The following is a 22,855-nucleotide window of genomic DNA, read 5'->3' on the forward strand; positions in this document are numbered from 1 at the left end:
ATATCTATATCTATATCTATCTATATCTATATATCTATATATATATATATATATATATATATATATAGATAGATATATATATAGATACATAGATATACATAGATATATATATAGATACATAGATATACATAGATATATATAGATACATAGATATACATAGATATATATAGATATATATATAGATACATAGATATACATAGATATATATAGATACATAGATATACATAGATATATATAGATATATATATAAATACATAGATATACATAGATATACATAGATACATATAGATACATAGATATATATAGATATATATAGATACATAGATATATATAGATACATATAGATACATAGATATACATAGATATATATAGATACATAGATATATATAGATATATATAGATACATAGATATATATAGATACATATAGATACATAGATATATATATAGATACATAGATATACATAGATATATATAGATACATAGATATACATAGATATATATAGATATATATATAGATACATAGATATACATAGATATATATAGATACATAGATATACATAGATATATATAGATATATATATAAATACATAGATATACATAGATATACATAGATACATATAGATACATAGATATATATAGATATATATAGATACATAGATATATATAGATACATAGATATACATAGATATATATAGATACATAGATATATATAGATATATATAGATACATAGATATATATAGATACATATAGATACATAGATATATATAGATACATAGATATACATAGATATATATAGATATATATATATATATAAATACATAGGTATACATAGATATACATAGATACATATAGATACATAGATATACATAGATATATATAGATACATAGATATATATAGATATATATAGATACATAGATATATATAGATATATATAGATACATAGATATATATAGATACATAGATATATATAGATACATAGATATATATAGATATATATAGATACATAGATATATATAGATATATATAGATACATAGATATATATAGATACATAGATATACATAGATATATATAGATATATATATATATATATATATATATATATATAAGCCTCAAAGCAATATATTATTATACTCTATTAATAATACCAACATAAAAGCACTTAATAGCATAAAATAATAATACATAAGTAAATTATAAATAATATTATTATTAATCAATGATTAATAATCTGATATATATTAATGATTAATAATCTGGTGATATTATTTCCTAATATTAACATATACTGAATGGCATTTTAGACATTTGAAGCTTTTATTCTGCCACTGTGTGTATTGTAAACATGTGTACTCTGATTTCTGTCCGCTTTAGCGCTCAACAGAGAAGCAGTCAGGTCAAGAAGAAAGCGGCTGGGAATCAGGTGAAGGAGGTTTATTGACAGCTATATAATGTTCATCAAAATGACAGATTCTCTGTGTATATTCAGCTCATCATGTTGAATGTTGCTCATGGTCATCTAATGTGTGTCCAGTGTGTGCATTTGTCTGTTCTTCATCTGTGTTTCTTATTCTTTATCTTCACACCTTTATCGACTGATCCAGGGCCAGGTTTGTTCTCACGCTTCATACACAAGCTTTCATAGACAGAACTGATCTGAGATCAGACGCTGCTTGAATGTTCTAAGTTCAGCTGCAAAAAAAGCTTTTCTTACTGAGAGTTTTTGTCTTGTTTCTAGTCCAAATATCTCAAAATGATTCAATCAAGAAGCCTTATAGTCTTATTTTGAGAAATAATGAGTTAAAATGAAGTGAGCTTTTCCTGGAAACAAGCTAAATAATCTGCCAATGGAGGAAGTCAAATAATATTAATTCACAGTCGAGATTTTTCAGTACCGCTCCTGCTAAAAAATCAATTATTATCAAATGATCATGCAGAATACAGCAGGTAAACATATCAGCTTTATTTTCACTGCTACTGTTATTTGTTTCACTTTCTTCCCTATTGAGTATTAATCAATTAAAAACAGGAAATGAATAAATATGTTTGCTTTATTTGAGTTTAATTAACCTTAATGATCAACACTGACTCCAGCGAGGAGCTTTTCAGAACACAGAAATACAGTCAGACATAGGCTAATCACTTTGCAGATAAACGAAATAGTAAACGTTGATTTCTCGAGTGGTCAAGCAGAAAAGCGTTCGTCCTAATACTGCTTCAGAATGTCCAAACAATTCTCAATCAATAAAAATGGGCCAATTCTCAATGTATGGCTAAAAGAATTCAAATAAACTGAATGAACTAAATAAATGTAGGCCTACTGAATGTGTTCATTGACTGACGAGTAGGCCCACACGGACACTGCGCATGCAGAACTCCGCAGATCTTTAGCCCAGTGTTTTTCCCAACCCTGTTCCTGAAGGCACACCAACAGTCCACATTTTCAACCTCTCCCTAATCAAACACACCTGAATCAACTTATCACAACATCAGAAGAGACTCCAACACCTGAAGTTAATGGGTCAGATGAGGGAGACATCCAAAATATGTACTGTTGGTGTGCCTCCAGGAACAGGGTTGGGAAACACTGCTCTAGCCCATCATTGAGTCTATTTATGTCTTCAGTAAATCTATATTTATTCAGTTTTTTAAGTAATTTCAGTAATATTATTGACTAATATGAAAATGTTCAGTTCATTTATTCACAATACAGTGTGTACAGTCATATGTTCTGTCTTTCAGTAGAGATATTATAGGAGAGACTTGCTTTGTTTACCAAATAAGTGGATCTAATAGGGTGTGTGTGGAAGACTTTTAATTCATCAGTAACCTGGGTTAAGGGTTGAACTGTATACCAATACAAAACCGGCACGTTTAGGGTCTGTTTCCTTTAAAAATCAGCGATCTCCACTGGCTGAGTGATATCTGATATAAAGTGCGTCTCATATTGTACAAGAAGCACTGCATTAAACTACATTTCCCCCCGCCATGTCTTTATAATATGAACATTTATTTTAGCCCAGTGTATTCAGTGGAGCTTCTGTGCTAGCCTGCTGATCCTGACGGGAGTATGCGAGTAAATGGCAACTAAATGAATGCCAAAGTCTGTTTAACTGATTATATTTTAATTAAATTATAACATGGATGCTGTAAAAGGAACCATAATAAATGTAAAATAGTCACACTAACCGTTCACAGGAAGTTCATCAGTATGGGAAGAAGCACTAGATCTGCATATACCCTGTATGATCTGCATTGTAAATATAAAATACAAGTTAAAAAGCTAGCATTTCTCATTTCATATATTAAGATTTGAGTTATGATACTGCCAGAATTATCCACAGAGGTAAAATTCTTACAGATTTGGACAGATTCTGTCTGATGAGGGCTTCAGATTAATGCACCTCTGCTCGAGTGTGCGAACACAAACACTTAAAGCCCTCTCCTTTTTAATAACAGAGTGTGTGTGTGTGTGTGAGAGAGGTAAGAAAGGCCTTTTTTGCAGTGTGTCATCAGCATTTACACATATATCATATATTACACATATATCAGTCTCTCTTTTCTAGGTTATTCATGTAAAAGCATGCAGTCACCAGTCTAGGTTTATCCTCCTGAGACTCAGAGATTCGTGAATGTGTTTATTATTTTAATATCATTACATTGATAAGAGCATACTCATATGAGCGATCATCTGTTATTGATATGTTCTGTAATGTCCTCTTGTCGGTGGACGTCCGACAATTATTTGCTGAATGAGCTTCACACACTTACACTGATGCAGAGACTCCAATCAGTTGTTAAGGGCAGCGAGTGTGTGTGTGTGTGTGTCTAACTGATTGTGGGTGTCTGTGTGTGTGTAAGTGAGCTGTGTGTGTCATTGTGTATGTGTGTCTGTCTGTGTTGCGTGTATGCATAACTGTGTTTTTGATTGTGTGTGTGTGTGTATGTGGTTGTCTGTGTACGTGTCTTGTGAGTGTCTGTGTATATGCGTAAGTGTATATGTGATTGTGTATGTCTAAGTGTGATTGTGTACAGTATGTATGTGTTTGTAAGTGTGATTGTGTGTATGGATGTGTATGAGTGTGTGTGTAAGCATGATTGAGTACAGTATGTGTGTGTGATTGTATGTGTGAGCCTGTGTTTGTATGATTGTAAGTGTGATTGTGTGTGTATGTGTGATTGTGTGTATGTATGTGTGTGCATAAGTGTGATTGTATGTAAGTGAGATGTGTGTCATTGTGCGTGTGCATCTGTCTGTGTTGTGTGTATGCGTAAGTGTGTTTGATTGAGTGCAGGGGCGGACTGGGTGTGTGTGTGCTCATGCGTGTCTGTCTGTGTTATGTTTATGCGTAAGTGTGTGCGTCTGTGTCTAAGTGTGATTGTGTATGTATGTGATTGTCTGTGTGCATGTGTAAGTGTATGTGTGATTGTATGCAAGCATGATTGTGTATGTGTAAGTGAGATGTGTGTGTGTGTGTGCGTGTGTGTGTGTGTATGTGTCATCGTGCGTGTGCATGTGTGTCTGTTCGCAAGTGTGTATTTGATTGCGAAGTGTGATTGTCTGTTTATATGTGTGTGTACATGTGTAAGTGATTGTGTATGTGTGCGTGTGTGTCTGTCTGTGTTGTGTGAATGCGTAAGTGTGTGTGTATGAGTGTGATTGTATGTATTTGTGTGTGTGTGTGTCAGTGCTGTTCTGCTTGATTAAATAAGCGCTGCATGTCCTTCATTTCCCTCATCATCAGACTTCAGAGGCGCACACACACACGCACACACACACACACACACACACACACATTTATATCAGGAATTGATGCGCATCTCAGCATTACCAGCTAGGTTTTATTCAAACATCACATCACTGAACAGAAACACTTGTGTGTGAAATCTCTTGTGATGTGTTTCATCTGCACATTATAGCTGGATTATTGATCTGCTGTTTGCATCTGCGTGTGTGTGTGTGTCTCAGATCAGTTCTCTGTGTTTGATTCATACACAGTTAGACCCTTTTTTAATAAAGTCATGCCCTCATCTGTTTTTCTCCTTCTTTTACTGTGACGCTTCAGGATGAGATCATGGTGAGTGGTTTGTTTATCACCATTAGATATGTGATGGTATGAACATTTAACAGCATGCTTATACTGACCACAACTAGGGCTGCACGATTCTGGCCAAAATCTGGATCACGATTTATTTGGCTTAAAATCAAGCTCAGGATTATTTCTCACGATACTTCAGATGTAGAATAAAGGTTAATATGAGTATCCTATCATTCTCAAACATATGGTCACCTTATTATAATACGGTTCTGTCTGCGTTCTGAAAGATTTTGAGTTGCTGAGCTTCAAAGTTTTTGCAATCCATAAAGCAAGAGTATGTGTGTAACATTAGTTTTTTAAATAAAAATATAAACAAATAAATAATGAAATAACTAATAAATAAATTCATTCATTCGTTATCTTTTAGTCTTAGTTCCTTTATTAATCCAGGGTCGCCACAGCGGAATGAACCGCCAACTCATCAAGCATTTGTTTTACGCAGCGGATGCCCTTCCAGCCGCAACCCATCACTGGGAAACACCCATACACTCATTCACACACACATACACTACGGACAATTTAGCCTACCTAATTCACCTGTACTGCATGTCTTTGGACTGTGGGGGAAACCGGAGCACCCGGAGAACATGCAAACTCCACACAGAAACGCCAACTGAGCCGAGGCTCGAACCAGCGACCCAGCGACCTTCTTGCTGTGAGGCGACAGCACTACCTACTGCACCACTGCTTCGCCACAAATAAATAAATAAATAATGTAAATAAATAAATAAATAAATAATGTAAATAAATAAATAATGTAAATAAATAAATAAATAAATAAATAATGTAAATAAATAAATAATGTAAATAAATAAATAAATAAATAAATAATGTAAATAAATAAATAAATAAATAAATAATGTAAATAAATAAATAAATAAATAAATAATGTAAATAAATAAATAAATAAATAAATAATGTAAATAAATAAATAAATAAATAATGTAAATAAATAAATAAATAAATAAATAATGTAAATAAATAAATAAATAATGTAAATAAATAAATAAATAAATAAATAATGTAAATAAATAAATAAATAATGTAAATAAATAAATAATGTAAATAAATAAATAAATAAATAAATAAATAATGTAAATAAATAAATAAATAAATAAATAAATAATGTAAATAAATAAATAAATAATGTAAATAAACAAATAAATAAATAAATAATGTAAATAAATAAATAAATAAATAAATAATGTAAATAAATAAATAATGTAAATAAATAAATAAATAATGTAAATAAATAAATAAATAAATAATGTAAATAAATAAATAAATAAATAATGTAAATGAATAAATAAATAAACAAATAATGTAAATAAATAAATAAATAAATAATGTAAATAAATAAATAAATAAATAATGTAAATAAATAAATAAATAATGTAAATAAATAAATAAATAATGTAAATAAATAAATAAATAAATAAATAATGTAAATAAATAAATAAATAAATAATGTAAATAAATAAATAAATAAATAATGTAAATAAATAAATAAATAATGTAAATAAATAAATAATGTAAATAAATAAATAAATAAATAAATAAATAAATAAATAATGTAAATAAATAAATAATGTAAATAAATAAATAAATAAATAAATAATGTAAATAAATAAATAAATAAATAAATAAATATTGTAAATAAATAAATAATGTAAATAAATAAATAATGTAAATAAATAAATAAATAATGTAAATAAATAAATAAATAATGTAAATAAATAAATAATGTAAATAAATAAATAAAGTAAATAAATAAATAAATAATGTAAATAAATAAATAAATAAATAATGTAAATAAGTTGTCATTTAATAAGAATATGTCAATAATTGAATTTTGACAATAATGTCAGATAGAACCTTATAATTCTGAAGTGACGAGATGGTAAAACAACACTAATATCAGGCCTGTGTGTCGCTCTACTGTTGCTTAACATGCTCAATTTTGTACAGTCATTATGGTGGACTTGAACAGACTTGTCCTGTTTGTTTATTCACAGTGAAACGATGACATCAGAATATAACTATTCATAATTATAAAGTTGATTTATTATGTTTAAGACATGTGCTCATCATCTGTTATTGTCAGCATTATTAGATCATTTGTTTTCACTGGTAAAATCAGACATTTGTCATTATCAGATTCCTTCCTGCATTATATTCAACATTATATATAGGCTAGAGTAGCTATACTGACACTGTTAAACATTTATTTTCATGCACAACACTCTGTGTTCGCTGTGACAGAAAAAACAAATCAACTGCTTGTCGTAATCATGACAGTAAAATGCGTTATGATCATTTAAATGATGTGCGGCGAGTTTCAGTTTCACTTCGTAATGCAGCTCATGGCTGCCGTCACTGTGATAAAACCAGCCTGATCTCACGAGGAAACGTAAGTATTTTACGTTTTGCCAGTTTGGTGGCTAATTCATACGAATTCGTACGAGTTCAGTCGTACGAAATTGTACGATTTTAAAAAGGAGGCGTGGCACCTATCCCCACCCCTAAACCCAACTGTCATTGGGGGATGAGCAAATCGTATGAAAACGTACGAATTCATACGAATTAGCCACTAAATCAAAACGTTACGAATTGCCGTGAGATTGTGTTGGACAAAACACACACACATGCAAATCATTCTATCAGCGCGGCCCTCAAACGATCGCTTTGTGCAACAAACTGAACGTTATTTACAACTTTATTGCTTGTTATTCACAGCTTATGCAGGTTCTGTTCACTAAAGTAGCCGTCATTATTTATTATTTTTATTTAGGGTACATTTTGTTGTGTTTCAGATAGCAAATCCACTAGAGGGCGCTGTCTGTATTTTTAATTTGAAATACGTTATTTAGGGTACATTTTGATGTTCGTTTCAGATGACAAATCCACTAGAGGGCGCTGTCTGTATTTTTAATTTGAAATACATTATTTAGGGTACATTTTGATGTTCGTTTCAGATGACAAATCCACTAGAGGGCGCTGTCTGTATTTTTAATTTGAAATACATTATTACATATTATCGCAAATATCATTACATGAAGAGAGAAATGACATTTCTGGGTGAACTATACCTTATGCACACAGCATGTGACACTTTAACACCATTTGATGGTGTCCATGTTGCTGTGAAGGCTTGTGCGATCGCCTTTAAGCTTCTCTCCTGACCCTAAAAATTTAATTGGCTGAATCGTAGAAATGCTGAATTAAGATCTGTGTAGGGTCGAAGTATCCCGATGATCATGGTTTTGTTAAAAAGAAGCTGAAAATGTTCAGAAATTAATGTCGCACACAAACGTAAGGCATGCATTTTACAAGTTTGGTATCTGTAAATGAACAAACGACGACTAAAATGTATTTGATTGATATAATTGTTTAATAAAACTGTCTCGTAATACAGTTTCATTGTGGTTTATTTAAAATATTTTGGGATATAGATCATGTTTGCTATATTTAAATGATAATGAGGTTAATATTGTACACATTGTTTTTGTTTCGGCTAGGGCTGCTCGATGTTGGAAAATTCGGACTTTGTGATATTTCGTTTTCTTTCGATTTATATTGCAATATTAGTACAATTCAGATGACTTGAACATCTCTATATGGAAAGAATTGATCATTGTAGGGAAATGTCCTCGAGCCAGGATTCGAACTCGGGACGCCCTGACATGCTACTGCAACTTATGTCGACGCACTAACCACTAGGCTATTGAATGCTTTTCAAATCCTCATAGCCATCGGCCTCACTTCAACAATCACATAACCCAAACTCAACACTGCAGATCCTGCTGTTGCGAATGCTCACATCGTCATATCAATGCTGAAACCATATATTGTGCAGCCCTAATTTCTGCAGAGTATGATGTCGTTATTATTAAAAGATAATCATAGTGAAACGGTAAATTACTGTAAAGTGAATGTACTGCAAAAGATTCTTTAATAATCATAAAAATAAAAAACAACATGATCAACATGAGTATTAATAATATCTTTAAAAACCTGCAATCAGCATTTAAAGCCAATCTTTAAACAGATTTTCCCCTTTTCATTTTACTAACATCATGTGAGTCTGTTGTAGTCAGCAGAAATATGCTTCTTATTATATTCAGAAGAGGAGAATAAACACTAGATGTGCTAACTAGAGCATCTGCTGCTGTTTTCTACTGGTGTGTTTCTGTTTCTGTCCACTGGAGGCAGAAGTGAGTCACAGTACAACTATATAGTGAAGTGTGTGAGCCAGTCTACACTCTTTACAGTCTGGGGTCACAAACAAACATATACAATACACACACACACACACACACACACACACACACACACACACACACACGCACACACACACACATACTTAATCTCTCAATAACACAAACACACACACCCCCAAAGACACAAACGTTTACACACATACAAACACACAAACAATAAAACATGCACACACACAAACATTCACACGCACACACACAAACATTCTCAAACACAAATGCACGCACACACACACACAAACATTCTCACACACAAATGCACGCACACACACACACAAACATTCTCACACACACACACACACACAAACATTCTCACACACAATGCGCGCGCACACACACACACATTCTCACACATACACACAAACGCGTGCACACACACACACACTCACACACAAATGTACGCGCACACACACACATTCTCACACACAAATGCGCACACACACACACACACACAAACATTCTCACACACACACACACACACAAACAATCTCACACACAAATGCGCGCACACACACACAAACATTCTCACACAGAAATGCGCGCACACACACACACAAATATTCTCTCTCTCTCTCTTACACACACGCTGTCATAAATATTTTGTGCGTAAATAAAATTCACGCATCTGTAATTATTAAAAGGTAAAGGAAAACGGAGCTTACTCGTAATTTTATGAGGACACAAGTCCAAAATCTGTGATTAGAACAGACACAGATACCACATTAACACATAAAACACACACATTTATTCTCACACACACACTAGCGTATTGTATATTTCTGTTCATCCCCCAGACTGTAGTGCAGTAGACTGTGTAGTGTGCAGTGTTAATCTAGTATTCATGTGTGTGTGTGTGTGTGTTTTAGGTGATCAGGAAGGGCTGGCTGACTATCAATAACATTGGCATCATGAAGGGCGGAGCTAAAGAGTACTGGTTTGTCCTGACAGCAGAATCACTGTCCTGGTACAAGGATGACGAGGTGAGGCTTTTTAACACACACACGTACACACACACACACACACACGTACACACACACACACACACACACAGCTTTATTGATGTGTTGGGTTGGTCAGTCAGTTATTCTGCTTTGGGAACGTGTGTTCCATGTCAGAATGTCTGTCTCTGCTTTGATCTCTGTAACTCCGCCCACTGTTGGTTTAACCAATTATATTTCAGCATCCCCGGGTTGCCAGTTGGCAAAACAGTGCACTCAGTTTCAGTCCTGAAGGCTCTCTGTGTATGCGGACGCAGCTGAAACTGTGACCTCTGGAGGACAGAAGCAGCCTCCCGAATGACACATGGCAGATTCAGAGTTATAAACATACACATGAGGGGGTGTTTAATTAGCAAATAATATAAATATTACAAACGGAAACAAATGAAGTACAGCCATTCAGAGGCACAGAGATTAGTGTCAGATTCTGGAGTGCTAAAGACAATGATAAATATGAAATAAATGATCTTAAATAAAAACAAACACATGTATAGATCAAATTATAGAAGAATTTCCCTCACCGGGGAAATGGAGGCCAGACTGGAATGCACAAGTGCACACAGCATGCCATAGTATCTGATAACGGTAGCAAATAATCCCAAAAGGCAATATGACTGTGTAAAGCCAAAAAAACAAAAGAAAAATACAATATTTATGCTTAATATTATACAATAATATTATATAATTTATACAATATTTATGAGTTAAGCAGCTGGAATCAGCTGAGGTGGCAAGAATGCGAGCAGCAGAGACCTGTCACTCAAGTGGCCACGCCCCCTAATTATGCAGAACTTCAGGCTTAACATGAATGAGCAGTGTAACGGATGCCAAATCTCCCAGTTCTGATCACATTATGGGGTTTTAGTCACGGATCGGACCATTTTTTGGATCAGCCAAAAAGGGGAGGAGACAAATGTCATTTGCTTTCCATTTATTACAGAAACAGCACTGTAAGACACTTTTGGTTTTAACAAACAGAATTAAGAAGCTGTAATTTAATTACAAATAAAATGAAGAAATAATCAGCTGAAGAAAAATCTACTAAAATATTCTGTGCTGTGAACAAATAAACTGTTCCTACTAACGTAGACTAACCATGTTCCGTACACTTTTCATGATTTAGCGCACTCAGACAACCACTCCTCCGTCACTGAGAGCCAGATAAGCGTGTTTGTGTGATCATTCTCTGGGTGAATACCTACTGTAAATATACCACAATCCAAATTTTGATTGACATCTTTTGGACCAGTAGTTTTTGAGAAAAGATGGGAAAAGTACCGCCGTCACGTGTGGGGAAGATGATAGGTATTAACGTATATACACGATTAAAATAGTGTTCTGTACAGGGCGCAATACTTAATTCACTGGTAAAAATGGGCATTGTTTAAAGTCTTATTAAAAACTCATGTCAGAATATACTATTATTGAGTTTAACTTGAAGTTAATGATATATTTAATGACTCTTTTATGAAAGTTTGAAATTAAATAGCTTCACAATCATTTACTTTTTATATCATGTTTATTTTATTACAGCATGACAATTTAAAATATTAAAACAATAAATTCATGCAAATTAACGCTAACTTGACTGACCTTACATCAATATAAACATTATCAGTGCACAAAGATGATCCAAACAGCGTTTGCAGCCCGTCTCTCAGGCTCTCTCTGGCAGAGAGTTGCGCCATGCGCTCATCATCCACTACTGATGTTTAAACATCCCCGATTCAAAGCATTTATTCAACAAAAGATCATTTATTTAACAATGTGTGATAACATCATATTCACTTCATAAAGACTGTAATACTGTGTTATGCATAAAATAAATGCAAATGCGTATTGTCTTTGTTTTAAATGTCTCCCCTCCCAGGCGACACTCGCTCCTTAAGCTTGCCCACTGTCTATTTTCCAGCGCATTAGGTGGATGTAGCAAACTTACAGAATTTTCTCGAAAACATATAGTAGGAAGGTCTCTGTTGTGCTTGGGGTTGAAAGAGTGGGAAATAAAGATTACATAGAATTATAGCTTGCCTACGATGAAGTATTTATTCAGAGATTAGCGTTAAAAGGTAATATGTATGGAACATCATTGTGATGGTTAGTCTACTGCTGTTGCTGATAACGCTAAATATAGAAATCTAACACCATTTGTACAACCCGTATTTATTTTAGTCTCATCTTCAATAAATGATTGAGTTCTTCACTCCTAAAGCTTCATGTTTCATTGCTAGATGATCATTATTAAAAAATTTTTCAGTGGCATATTTTTGACGGCTGGTTGTCGCCACCTACTGGTTAAATAATGTAACTGCTGCCTACAACTTTCATTTTTGAGTGTCGCGTTAATATGATGGTGATTTAATCTTTACCATAAACATCAGTGGTTTTATCTGAACTATGAACTGTTCTCCCAGTACTTCTGTGTTATTTGACTGTTGTAACTTCATAACTAATTCACAAGACTAAAGACTGAATCTCTTAGGATTAATAAACATCTGCAAATCAGCATCATTTATAATGTATGTTGCGTGGGTGTTGAGATCCTGATCTTTTAATGATTAATCCTGCAGCTTACACTGAATGCATTAATGCAGGATAAACAAGCAGAGACCGAAAACACCTTTAATAACCTTAGAAACCCAACACATCCCCAATAACCCACCACAACTTCTTCAGTCATCATCATATTTTACAGAAAAGCCTGAATGCTTTCATACATGTGATTTAAATGACGCGAGAGGCGATCTCTCTGTGCTCGTTACAAATTTAGGATTAATCTACAAGTGAAAAAATGTATTAATCTGCGGGTCACGTGTGTTCCGAACCGTGTGTTGTGATCCGTACGAATCGACCGTGATTCGATAAACCTCTAATATGAATTAAACCGATGACAGGTTTTCACGCTTTCATGAACAGCAGAATCAAGGACTTTAAAGCATCGTTCTTTTTAAATCAGGCACGTCTGTAATTCACACTCCAGCATATGTAGTGCCAGGAAAGTCTTAACTATCCTTAATATTTCATTTACAAGTTAAAGATGTCTAATAATTTTCAAAAATGCAGACCGTATTAAACAGCTGTGTTCAAAAGAACTTTAATAAAATTTGTTCAATTCAATACTGCTGGTATTCTGAAATATTAATAAAATCAGCCTCATTTGTCAGTGTTTTTGTACAAGAATTCAATTTGAGAGGTTTTTTGTTGTTTTTGGCAGTCGAGTACAGTTGTTAAAATAAAACCATAAACTAAATTTCAGTATTTGTTTATAAGCACGTTCAAAGCCTTGAATACATATGACTGAAATTCAAGTCCTTATAAGAAGCATGGGAACCATGTGTTGAGCTGTAAACAAATTCATCTCCCTAGCAGTTGTCATGAAGGCTAATATTATCTATATGCACCAAAACCATAGTTTGTACCAGGTTGTAAACACTTTTTCATCAGCTGTACAGTTGGCCATTTTAACATGACAGTCTATGAGGATTTGTTAGTTTCTGGAGCCAACCCCCAGTGGCCAGTCGATGAATTGCAGTTTCAGTTATTTCCGTATGGACTCTTTTCATTAGCCTGTTATGACGCGTTAACCTGGTACAAACAATGGTTTCAGTCAGCATCAGCATCTTAAATCTGTGAAAGTTTTTAATATTTAGATTTTTTTAAAAACATATATTTATGTATTTATACATGTATTTATGTATGAATTTTAACGGCTGCATCTGAAATTGCATACTTCCATACTATATAGTACACTAAAATCAGTATGCAAGCTGAGTTGTATGTCCGAATTCATAAAATTCAACAAACAGTATGTGAGAAGTACCCGGATGACATACTACTGTCCTACTACTAATACTACTACTATATGCTACCATATCCCATTATGCACCGCAAGAGAATTCATGAACGGGAGCAGTGGCAGATTTAGGCATGGGCAATATGGGTAATCGCCCAATCGCATCTTGCTGGGGGCAGCACGGGGAGACGGTGCTAAAAAAACATGCCCAAGTAAAAATCATCTGTGCCCCAGGAAGCTTTGAGATATGATTTACTTCCTGCAAATGTGTTCATTTAGAGTGGTAATCCCAGAATAAAGACGTTAGGGGCCTTTCACATTTGGAGCACCCAGAGGAGACCCATGCCAACACGGGGAGAACATGAAAACAGAAATGCCAACTGACCCAGCCGAGGCTCGAACCAGCGACCTTCTTGCTGAGAGGTGAAAGTGCTACCCACTGCTTTACCGCGTCGCCTACATTTAGGATTGTTTTCTGCTATTTATTTAGAATAATAATTGTATTATAATATATAATATATTATGTTATCATTTAATAATATTGAAAATCATTTTATTTATAATAAATATTAATATTTTTAATAATCCCACTTGTGCTTTTGTCAATATTTTACCCAAAGTTGAGTTAAAACAGCAAACTTTTTTTTTTTTTTAAGAATGCATACGTTTAATGGTCCTTATTTTAAACTAACTTGATTAACTAGATTATAATCTTGCAACTATTTATAAGTTTTTATTTATAACACCACTGTGGAGTTTTGTTTTACGTGAGCTCTGAGTTTACCAACTATAACTGTGTGGTTGTCTGAGCGCCGGGTGAAAACGTGTTTTGAATTCGGAGTGCAGTACCTAGTTCAGCCACAGGGTGTCAGTGTTACATACTGCACATTTATTAGAAGATAAAAAAAATCAGCTACAATTGCAAAATGGGAATTGAGCACTGTAAACGCAGCCCATGAGCTCAGCTCTTCCCGTCAGGATCCGTGTCTCGTGACCGCATCACAACTGAACGTTTGCTTCAAAGTTAAAGCAACACTGTCTTGATTTAGTTTGGACTTGTGCCTCAAATGTCCCGCGTGCTTCCCTCAAACAGCGGCGCCATCACGGCTGCTGCTCACCAATCATTATTCCCCCCAGCTCCAGCGCCACACTTTTATGTGGAATTATTTAGATCAATTTTCCGCAATAGCAAAGAAATGATCTCAACTGGGTTATTTTTAAGCCGTCCCGTTTTTTGTTGTTGGCTGTTCTGCTGACTTGACTCTCTTTTTCCTCTGGCGTGGGATATTCTCCAGCGCTGGAAGGTTTTCCTGCTAAATGAAGCTTGTAGGAGCGGGGATGAGGATGATGATGGTGTTGTCTGCAGCTCTCAGGCTCTCAGAAAGGAAATGCTAAAAAATGTTGCAGGAAGATGCTGTTGGTTACAATACGCTCAATTGTCAGTCGTGTTTTCAGTATATTTACATGAACAGACAGACTAGTGAACTGCCAACATATTAATGGACAACATGTTTAACTCAGGCGACATTTTGGCTCAGTGGTTAGCACTGTCGCCTCACTGCAAGAAGATCGCTGGTTCGAGTCTCGGCTGGGTCAGTTGGAGTTTCTGTGTGGAGTTTGCATGTTCTCCCCGTGTTGGTGTGGGTTTCCTCTCACAGTCCAAACACATGCGCTATAGGGGAATTGATGAACTAAATTGACCGTAGTGTATGAGTATGTGTGTGAATGAGCGTGTATGGGTGTTTCCTAGTACTGGGTTGCAGCTGGAAGGGCATCTGCTGTGTAAAACACATGCTAAAATAGAGACCCCTGATGAATAAAGTCGAACTAAAGTGAATGACTGAATGTTTAACTCAAATCCACACACACAAATACACTCTCACAAACACTCAACTCTGAAAAATTCTGAAAACACTTACAAAACATGCATATACATTTAATAATAATATATAATTCATTTACTCTTTATGCTTCTAAATTTGAGTGTTTAATTTATTTTAAATGTCATTTTTACAATATGTTTAGTAATATAATGTAAGAGAAGCTTTCATCAAGGGTGCATTTTTAATTTAAGAAATGTATCATAATTATTTCACTGATTTAAAAAACTCATTTACTGAAGTATTATCAATGTTGAAATGTTATGGTGCGGTTTTATTTTAGTGAAACACATTTGGGCTCTGTACGCCTTAAAATAAATCAATTAAAAGTTGCTTTTCAGCATGAAACTGATCAGAAGGGGCAGCGAAGTGTCACAAAGATTTCTGTTACAAATAAATACTCTTATGTTGAGCTTAATCACTCAAAAAATCCCACTAAAATGCCACTCAGTTTTGGCTGGTCCTCCTAAATTTTTACGGTTAGGAGCACCAGTGCAACCAAGCAAAGAGGTTAATTTCGGGCCCTGCTATATACACCAAAATCATCTTTTGTAGCAGGCTGTAAACTCCAGTTCATCTGCTGTAAAGCTGGCCATTTTAACATGACAGTCTATGAGGATTTGTTAGTTTCTGGAGTCAGTCCCCAGTGGCCAGTCGATGAATTGCAATTTCAGTTACTTCCATATGATCCCGTCTCAAGACTGTTATTACATGTTAAACCATCATCAGAATCTTTAATCTGTGAGTTTTTTAATATTTAGATGTTTTTGTTTTTTTAACATGACCATTTATATATTTAACATATAATATTTGCATCAAAATAGACAAAACAAATGAGTGCTAATGTGAGGCATTTGAAATGCATCATCCATGGTGGTGGGAAAGCTAAATGTGATGTTGTTTTCTGTTCTGGCTGCTGTTTTCAGTCTCACACTATTGTTTTCCTTTATCTAAAAGTCATTTTTTCTGTCATTATTTCAACAAATAGCACTGTAAAAGAATGATTTATGAACTCTACCATTTACTGCGCTCTGAGTTTACGAACTATAGCTGTGTGGTTGTCTGAGGGCCGGGTGAAAAAGTGTGTTGAGTTGGGAGTGCAGTACCTAGTTCATCCACAGGGTGTCAGTGCTACATACTGCACATTTAATAGATTTCAAAATCGGCAGTCACAAATGGGAATTGACCATCAAGATCTGCAGGTAACGCAGCTTATGAGCTCTGTGTGGAGTTTGCATGTTCTCCCCGTGTGGTCTGGTTTCCCCCACAGTCCAAACACATGCGCTGTAGGAGAATTGATTAACTAAGTTGGCCATAGTGTATGAGTGTGTGTGTGGATGAGTGTGTATTGGTGTTTTCCAGTACTGGGTTGTCGCTGGAAAGGCATCCGCTGTGTAAAACATATGCTGGAATAGTTGGCGGTTCATTCCACTGTGGTGACTTCTGATAAATAAGGGATTAAAGCTGAAGGAGAATGAATGAATGAATGAGTGAATGTAATTGTGCATTATTGTATTACAATGCATTCTGTTGACTTTAGGATGCAGTCTAGGTAGACGACTCACTAGTGCTCATGAAAAGCTGGCACACACATGTGCATACCAGAGTCTGACCTGTCACACACACTCACACACACTCACCAAGAGACGGCTGCTCCTCATAAAACCATTGACTTTCAAAGAAACTGTGTGTGTGTGTGTGTGTGTGTGTGTGTGTGTGTGTGTGTGTGTGTGTGTGTGTGTGTGGTTAACTGGTTTAGGTCACTCTAACTAGGAGCATGTGGGGCAGAGACGACGAGGAGGGGGGGGCGCTGTGGTCTACTTTCATCTGTCTGCGAACACAAAGTCTCCTTCACACACACACACACTGCTGTATTTATTTTATCGTGGGCTGGTGATGTCGGTTTCCCAGCACTCAGAGCCCCAAAACTAACACAATCCCACTCAGAAGTAAAACACTCGCTAATGAGCTCAGAAAGCAGCAGAAACGTCCTCCACACACACACACACACACACACACACACACACACACACACACACACACGCATGTTTTCATCTCCTCTGGTGGCTGGGGTCGAGACCCTCATCACTCTCTGTCTAAATGATCAACAAGCGTCTCGATGACATCACTTCCTGCATGGGTCGCCCTCTTGAAGCACTCAGGCTCGCACTTAAAGCTGACTTTTCCCTCTGTGCTGTAAACTGCTGCTGGTTTTGGGGGGGAACAGGCAGCGCTGGTGATACTGGATCTGCTTCCTATTATCACACACACACACACACACACACACTGGAGTGACTCACAGAACACATGAAGAAAAAGCTGCATGCAAATATGAACCAGCAAAAGCCAGCTCAATGGGCTGTCAATCAAAACACACACACACACACTTACACACACTGCAGTGACTCACAGAACACATGAAGAAAAATCTGCATGCAAATATGAACCAGTAAAACCCAGCTCAATGGGCTGTCAATCAAAAATACACACACACACACACACAGTGGTTTCATTTTGTGAATTGTGGGGACATTTCACAGACGTAATCGTCTTTATACTGTAAACAAGTTACAAACTGTATGTTATTTCCATGGTCCTCCCCTAAACCCAAACCTTACAGGACACTTTGAATCCATGGGCAAAAAATGAAGCCATGGGCAATGTGCTCATAATTCAGCTCCTGTATATTATGTGTGTACTATACAAGTGTGTGTCCTGATATATCACAAACTCACACACACAATTGTATAGCTATAGATATATTCTATTTGATTTATGAGCTGTTTTCCTCATGGAGACCAAACAAATGTCCCCACAAGGTCAAAATTTACTGGTATTGCTATACATGTAGGGACACTTGGTCCCCACAATGTAAGGAATACAAGATACACACACACTAAGACATTTTAATCATATTATAGAATTCCCCGGCTGGGTCAGTGTGTGTTTCTGTGTGGAGTTTGCATGTTCTCCCCGTGTTGGCGTGGGTTTCCCCCACAGTCCAAACACATGCGCTACAGGGGAATTGATCAACTCAATTGGCTGTAGTGTATGAGTGTGTGTGTGTGTGTGTGTGTGAATGAGTGTGTATGGGTGTTAGGGTTGGGTCGATAAACAATACCATCGTCCATCGCTGATAGACATCACGATGCCGATCCTCAAACCCTGACCTAGTCGCAGCAGCAACCCGCTCGTGGAAAAACACACACTTAGGCCCTGTTTACACTTCTACATCTCAAGGCTCGTACACACCGGGGCGATTTTCGTTTGCGTTTTTCGAGACGCTTTTCCGGATTCAAACGCAAGCGATTTTCACTGACGTCAAGAGGAAGAGTGTGCAAAATCACTGCTTGCATTAGATGGCGCTACTCAACTTTAAGCAACACCAGTAAATTTAACCCTTTTAAGGACTGTTTTTGGTCTCCATAAGGTAAAGGGCTCATTAATCAGACTATAAAGAGTTTTAAAGATGTAAATGTGCAGGGTGTCTGCTGTGTGTTTAGTGGGAGAGGAGAGATTATACATCATTACAGCTGTGTGTGTGTTAGGGACATATCAAGGACACACACTTATATAATGGCATGGGATATTACAGGAGAAGGTGGATTATGAGGACACTGCTGATGCCTTTATTTTTCAAAAGGCTTATAAATAATACAGACGTCATAGTTTCTGTATGGCTTTGTAAAATGGATCATAGAAAATACGGTTAGTAAATTTGTACAGTATAAAAACTGATGCCTATGGAATGTCCCCACAATGCACTAAATAAAACGTGTGTGTGTGTGTGTGTGTGTATTTTTGATTGACAGCCCATTGAGGCCATGGGTCATTTTGCATGCAGGTTTTTCTTTCTTCATGAGTTTTGTGAGTCACTGCGGTGTGTGTGTGTGTGTGTGTGTGTGTGTCTGAAAGCACAAGTGGAGCATTGGATCAGGAAACACTGTGATCCAGGAAAGTCTTAAGTGGAAACATGCTCGTCTGGTTTAGATTTGTCTGGAAGTTTGCGAGCGTGTGAAAGATGAGTCTGAAGATCTTCATATGAGACTCATTGAAAAACTGTTTAATCTTTGATTCTCTCTCTCTCTCTCGCTGACTGCGTAATTCACTAGTGTTGAACTTAATCCAGATGAGTACACAAAAGCTTTAATATCTCTATTGTTTTTCCGAAATCTGCGCTGACATGAGAAATAGAGCCTGGTCAGAGTATTAGGTTCAGAAAATTATAATGAGATTCAAAGAGCACCTATTCTTCCTCTTTTTATAAGCTGTAAGATGTGTCTCTGATATCTCTAGAGTGTGTAGTGAAGTTTCAGCACACAGATAATGTTTTCTCGCTCTCTGAAACTGACTCTATTGGGCTTTGATTCTAATTGTGGTGTTTTGGTGACTGTCGCTTTAAATGCAAATGAGATTGTGCTCTTTTCAGAAGAGGGCGGAGCTACAGATGCCTGTGCGTCAGCATAGTGGCAAATTTAAAAACAAGACTAGCATTATCTGTGTGAAAATATTGACGTCAGTGTATGCTTCATGCTTCTGTCAGTCTATGTCGCTCCTGTCGCTGCTTCATCTAAAACTCCACATCTATAATCCTCTTAGTCTATGCTGACATTATCTTCAGCAGCTCAAACACTCTAATGGCTAATGGACAGACGGCTGCTTCTCACTCAGGGCTGCTGTTTATGCTAATGAGATGGAGAGATGGGCACTAGTGGGCGGGGCTTTCCCCCTCTGATGACACGTACAAAGGGAGAATGTCAATCAAAGTGTTTCATTCATCAAGTCTGATTAATTCATGCTGACCATTAGAGGCTGAAGATATTCACACACCTGTAATTAAACCCCTGATAAAAGTGATTTTTGCCTAATTAGTGCCCTTTAATTTAAGTAACAATACACATTATTTACTACTGGTGTGTTACCTGCCGATTATTAAGATATTAACTGTTTATTATTAGCACTTATAAACTATGATCTTATTCTACATCCCTGCACAACACCTAAACCCAAATATACCTTAATAACTATTAATAAGTTGATCATTAATATTTTATTAGGCAATAAGTATTAGTTCATGGTTTCTCAATAGCATGAATTGTATGCAAAATAAAATGTGACCAGATTATTTTTAAAAATAAAGGTTCAAAATATATGTGCAATATACAAATGAATAAATATAAAAATAACAGATCAAAAATAGACCTACGCCTCACAAATAAGCTAAAAAAGTGAGTCTTAAAATCTAATCATTAATATAGTGGAGAATATAGGCGAGGAAATAAAACGTTTCATTAGTTCATGTATTTAATAACATGAAACCAGTGGTGTAGTCCTTGCTATACGCACGTATACTCAGTATGCCTACTTTTTTCCTAGAGCTGTTTGGGTATTACCAGTTCTGAGGATCAATAATTGCACATCCCTTCGGTATACTCACTTATTTTTCTGATTAAACTTCCCATATTTTAGTGTATTATTTTAAATTCTTACTTAAAAATGGATATTTTTCTTTGTTTACCCCAAAAGGATCTGTTCCTGACTATTAGCCTCACTATTAGCTACACATAAATCATTAATTAGGATTAAACTATTAGCATCTCTCTTTAAAACTAATAAATTTGTTCCAAACCGGTTCGACTTTTTTTTTTCCTTCAGTTGAACACAAAAGAAGATATTTTGAAGAAAGCTGGAAACCTGTAACCATTGACTTACATTGACAACATTGACTTAGTATTTGTTTTTCCTTTTCGTTGTGGAAGTTAATAGTTACAGGTAACTGATGTAAAAAAAATTAAAAAATAAATAAATTATATATATATATATATATAAAATATAGCTAATGAATCAAAGAAACATTGACTTACATCATTTCTTTGTTTACTTTCAATTAAAATTTGGGTCGGTGTAATAGTACACCACCTCTTTTTTTTAGGACTACACCACTGCATGAAACTAATAATACACTGTAAAAATCGCAGGGTTCACACAATTCCTTCATGTTGTCCCAACACAAATAAAGTTAATTGCTTTTATAAATTAAATTGGCTTGAACGTAAAACAATTAAGTTGTTAAACCTTAAGAATTGTGTTTTATCAACTCATTTTACTTAAGCAGTTTAAATAAGCAGCATAATATTCAGTGTAATCAATACTAGTACAGCATTTATTAATCATAATTCAACATTTACTAATGCATTAATAAACATCCCAATCTATCTTTGTCAACCCTTGTGTGTTGTTCAGATTGACTCCTCTTTAGTTATGTTGTCTGGTTTTGCCTCATTGACTTCCATTATAATCACATTTATTTGATTGTAAATAGATAATCATGCACTCTTCAGTGTTGCTGGATTTCCCTGGTGGGATTTAGGGGTATATTGTGTCATGTTGACTGTTGATCATCAGTTGTCAGCATTAACCCTTTAGATTGGCCAGTGCTGAAGAGTTTTTGGCATTTATTTATAGTTCAGTGGAGTGAAACAGCAGATAATAGTGTGTGTGTGTGTGTGTAGAAATACACCTACCGTGTTTACTCTGAGGGGTGCATTTTGAGTTTCTTTTATGTTTTCTTATATTTTTAGATTATATTACATGTGCAATTGTATTTACTGTAATTTCTTTTTGTATTAATATTATCTGTTAGCCATCTAGGGTCTGAGAGTAACGCAGTTTTGATTCTCTGTATGTCCTGTACATGTGGTTTAATTGACAATAAAGCTGACTTTGACCTGACACACACACACACTAGGGTTGTCAAGATACCGGATTTCAGTACCAATCAATACTGAAATTTTAATAATGTCCATT

The 22,855-nt window shown here is 35.2% G+C and overlaps 1 protein-coding gene across 2 annotated transcripts in view; it reads left to right on the top strand.

Moving 5' to 3' along the window:
* Positions 1–22,855, top strand: part of dnm1a (dynamin 1a) — a 123,659-nt gene that overhangs the window by 61,072 nt on the left and 39,732 nt on the right. For both annotated transcript variants that reach the window (XM_056457197.1, XM_056457198.1), the window contains exons 13-15: positions 1,376–1,424; positions 5,068–5,079; positions 10,244–10,357. In XM_056457197.1, coding sequence (XP_056313172.1) covers positions 1,376–1,424; positions 5,068–5,079; positions 10,244–10,357 — 175 coding nt within the window. The remainder of the gene's footprint in view (positions 1–1,375; positions 1,425–5,067; positions 5,080–10,243; positions 10,358–22,855) is intronic.

This window comes from Danio aesculapii, chromosome 5 (genome assembly GCF_903798145.1).
Source record: "Danio aesculapii chromosome 5, fDanAes4.1, whole genome shotgun sequence".
NCBI lineage: Eukaryota > Metazoa > Chordata > Actinopteri > Cypriniformes > Danionidae > Danio > Danio aesculapii.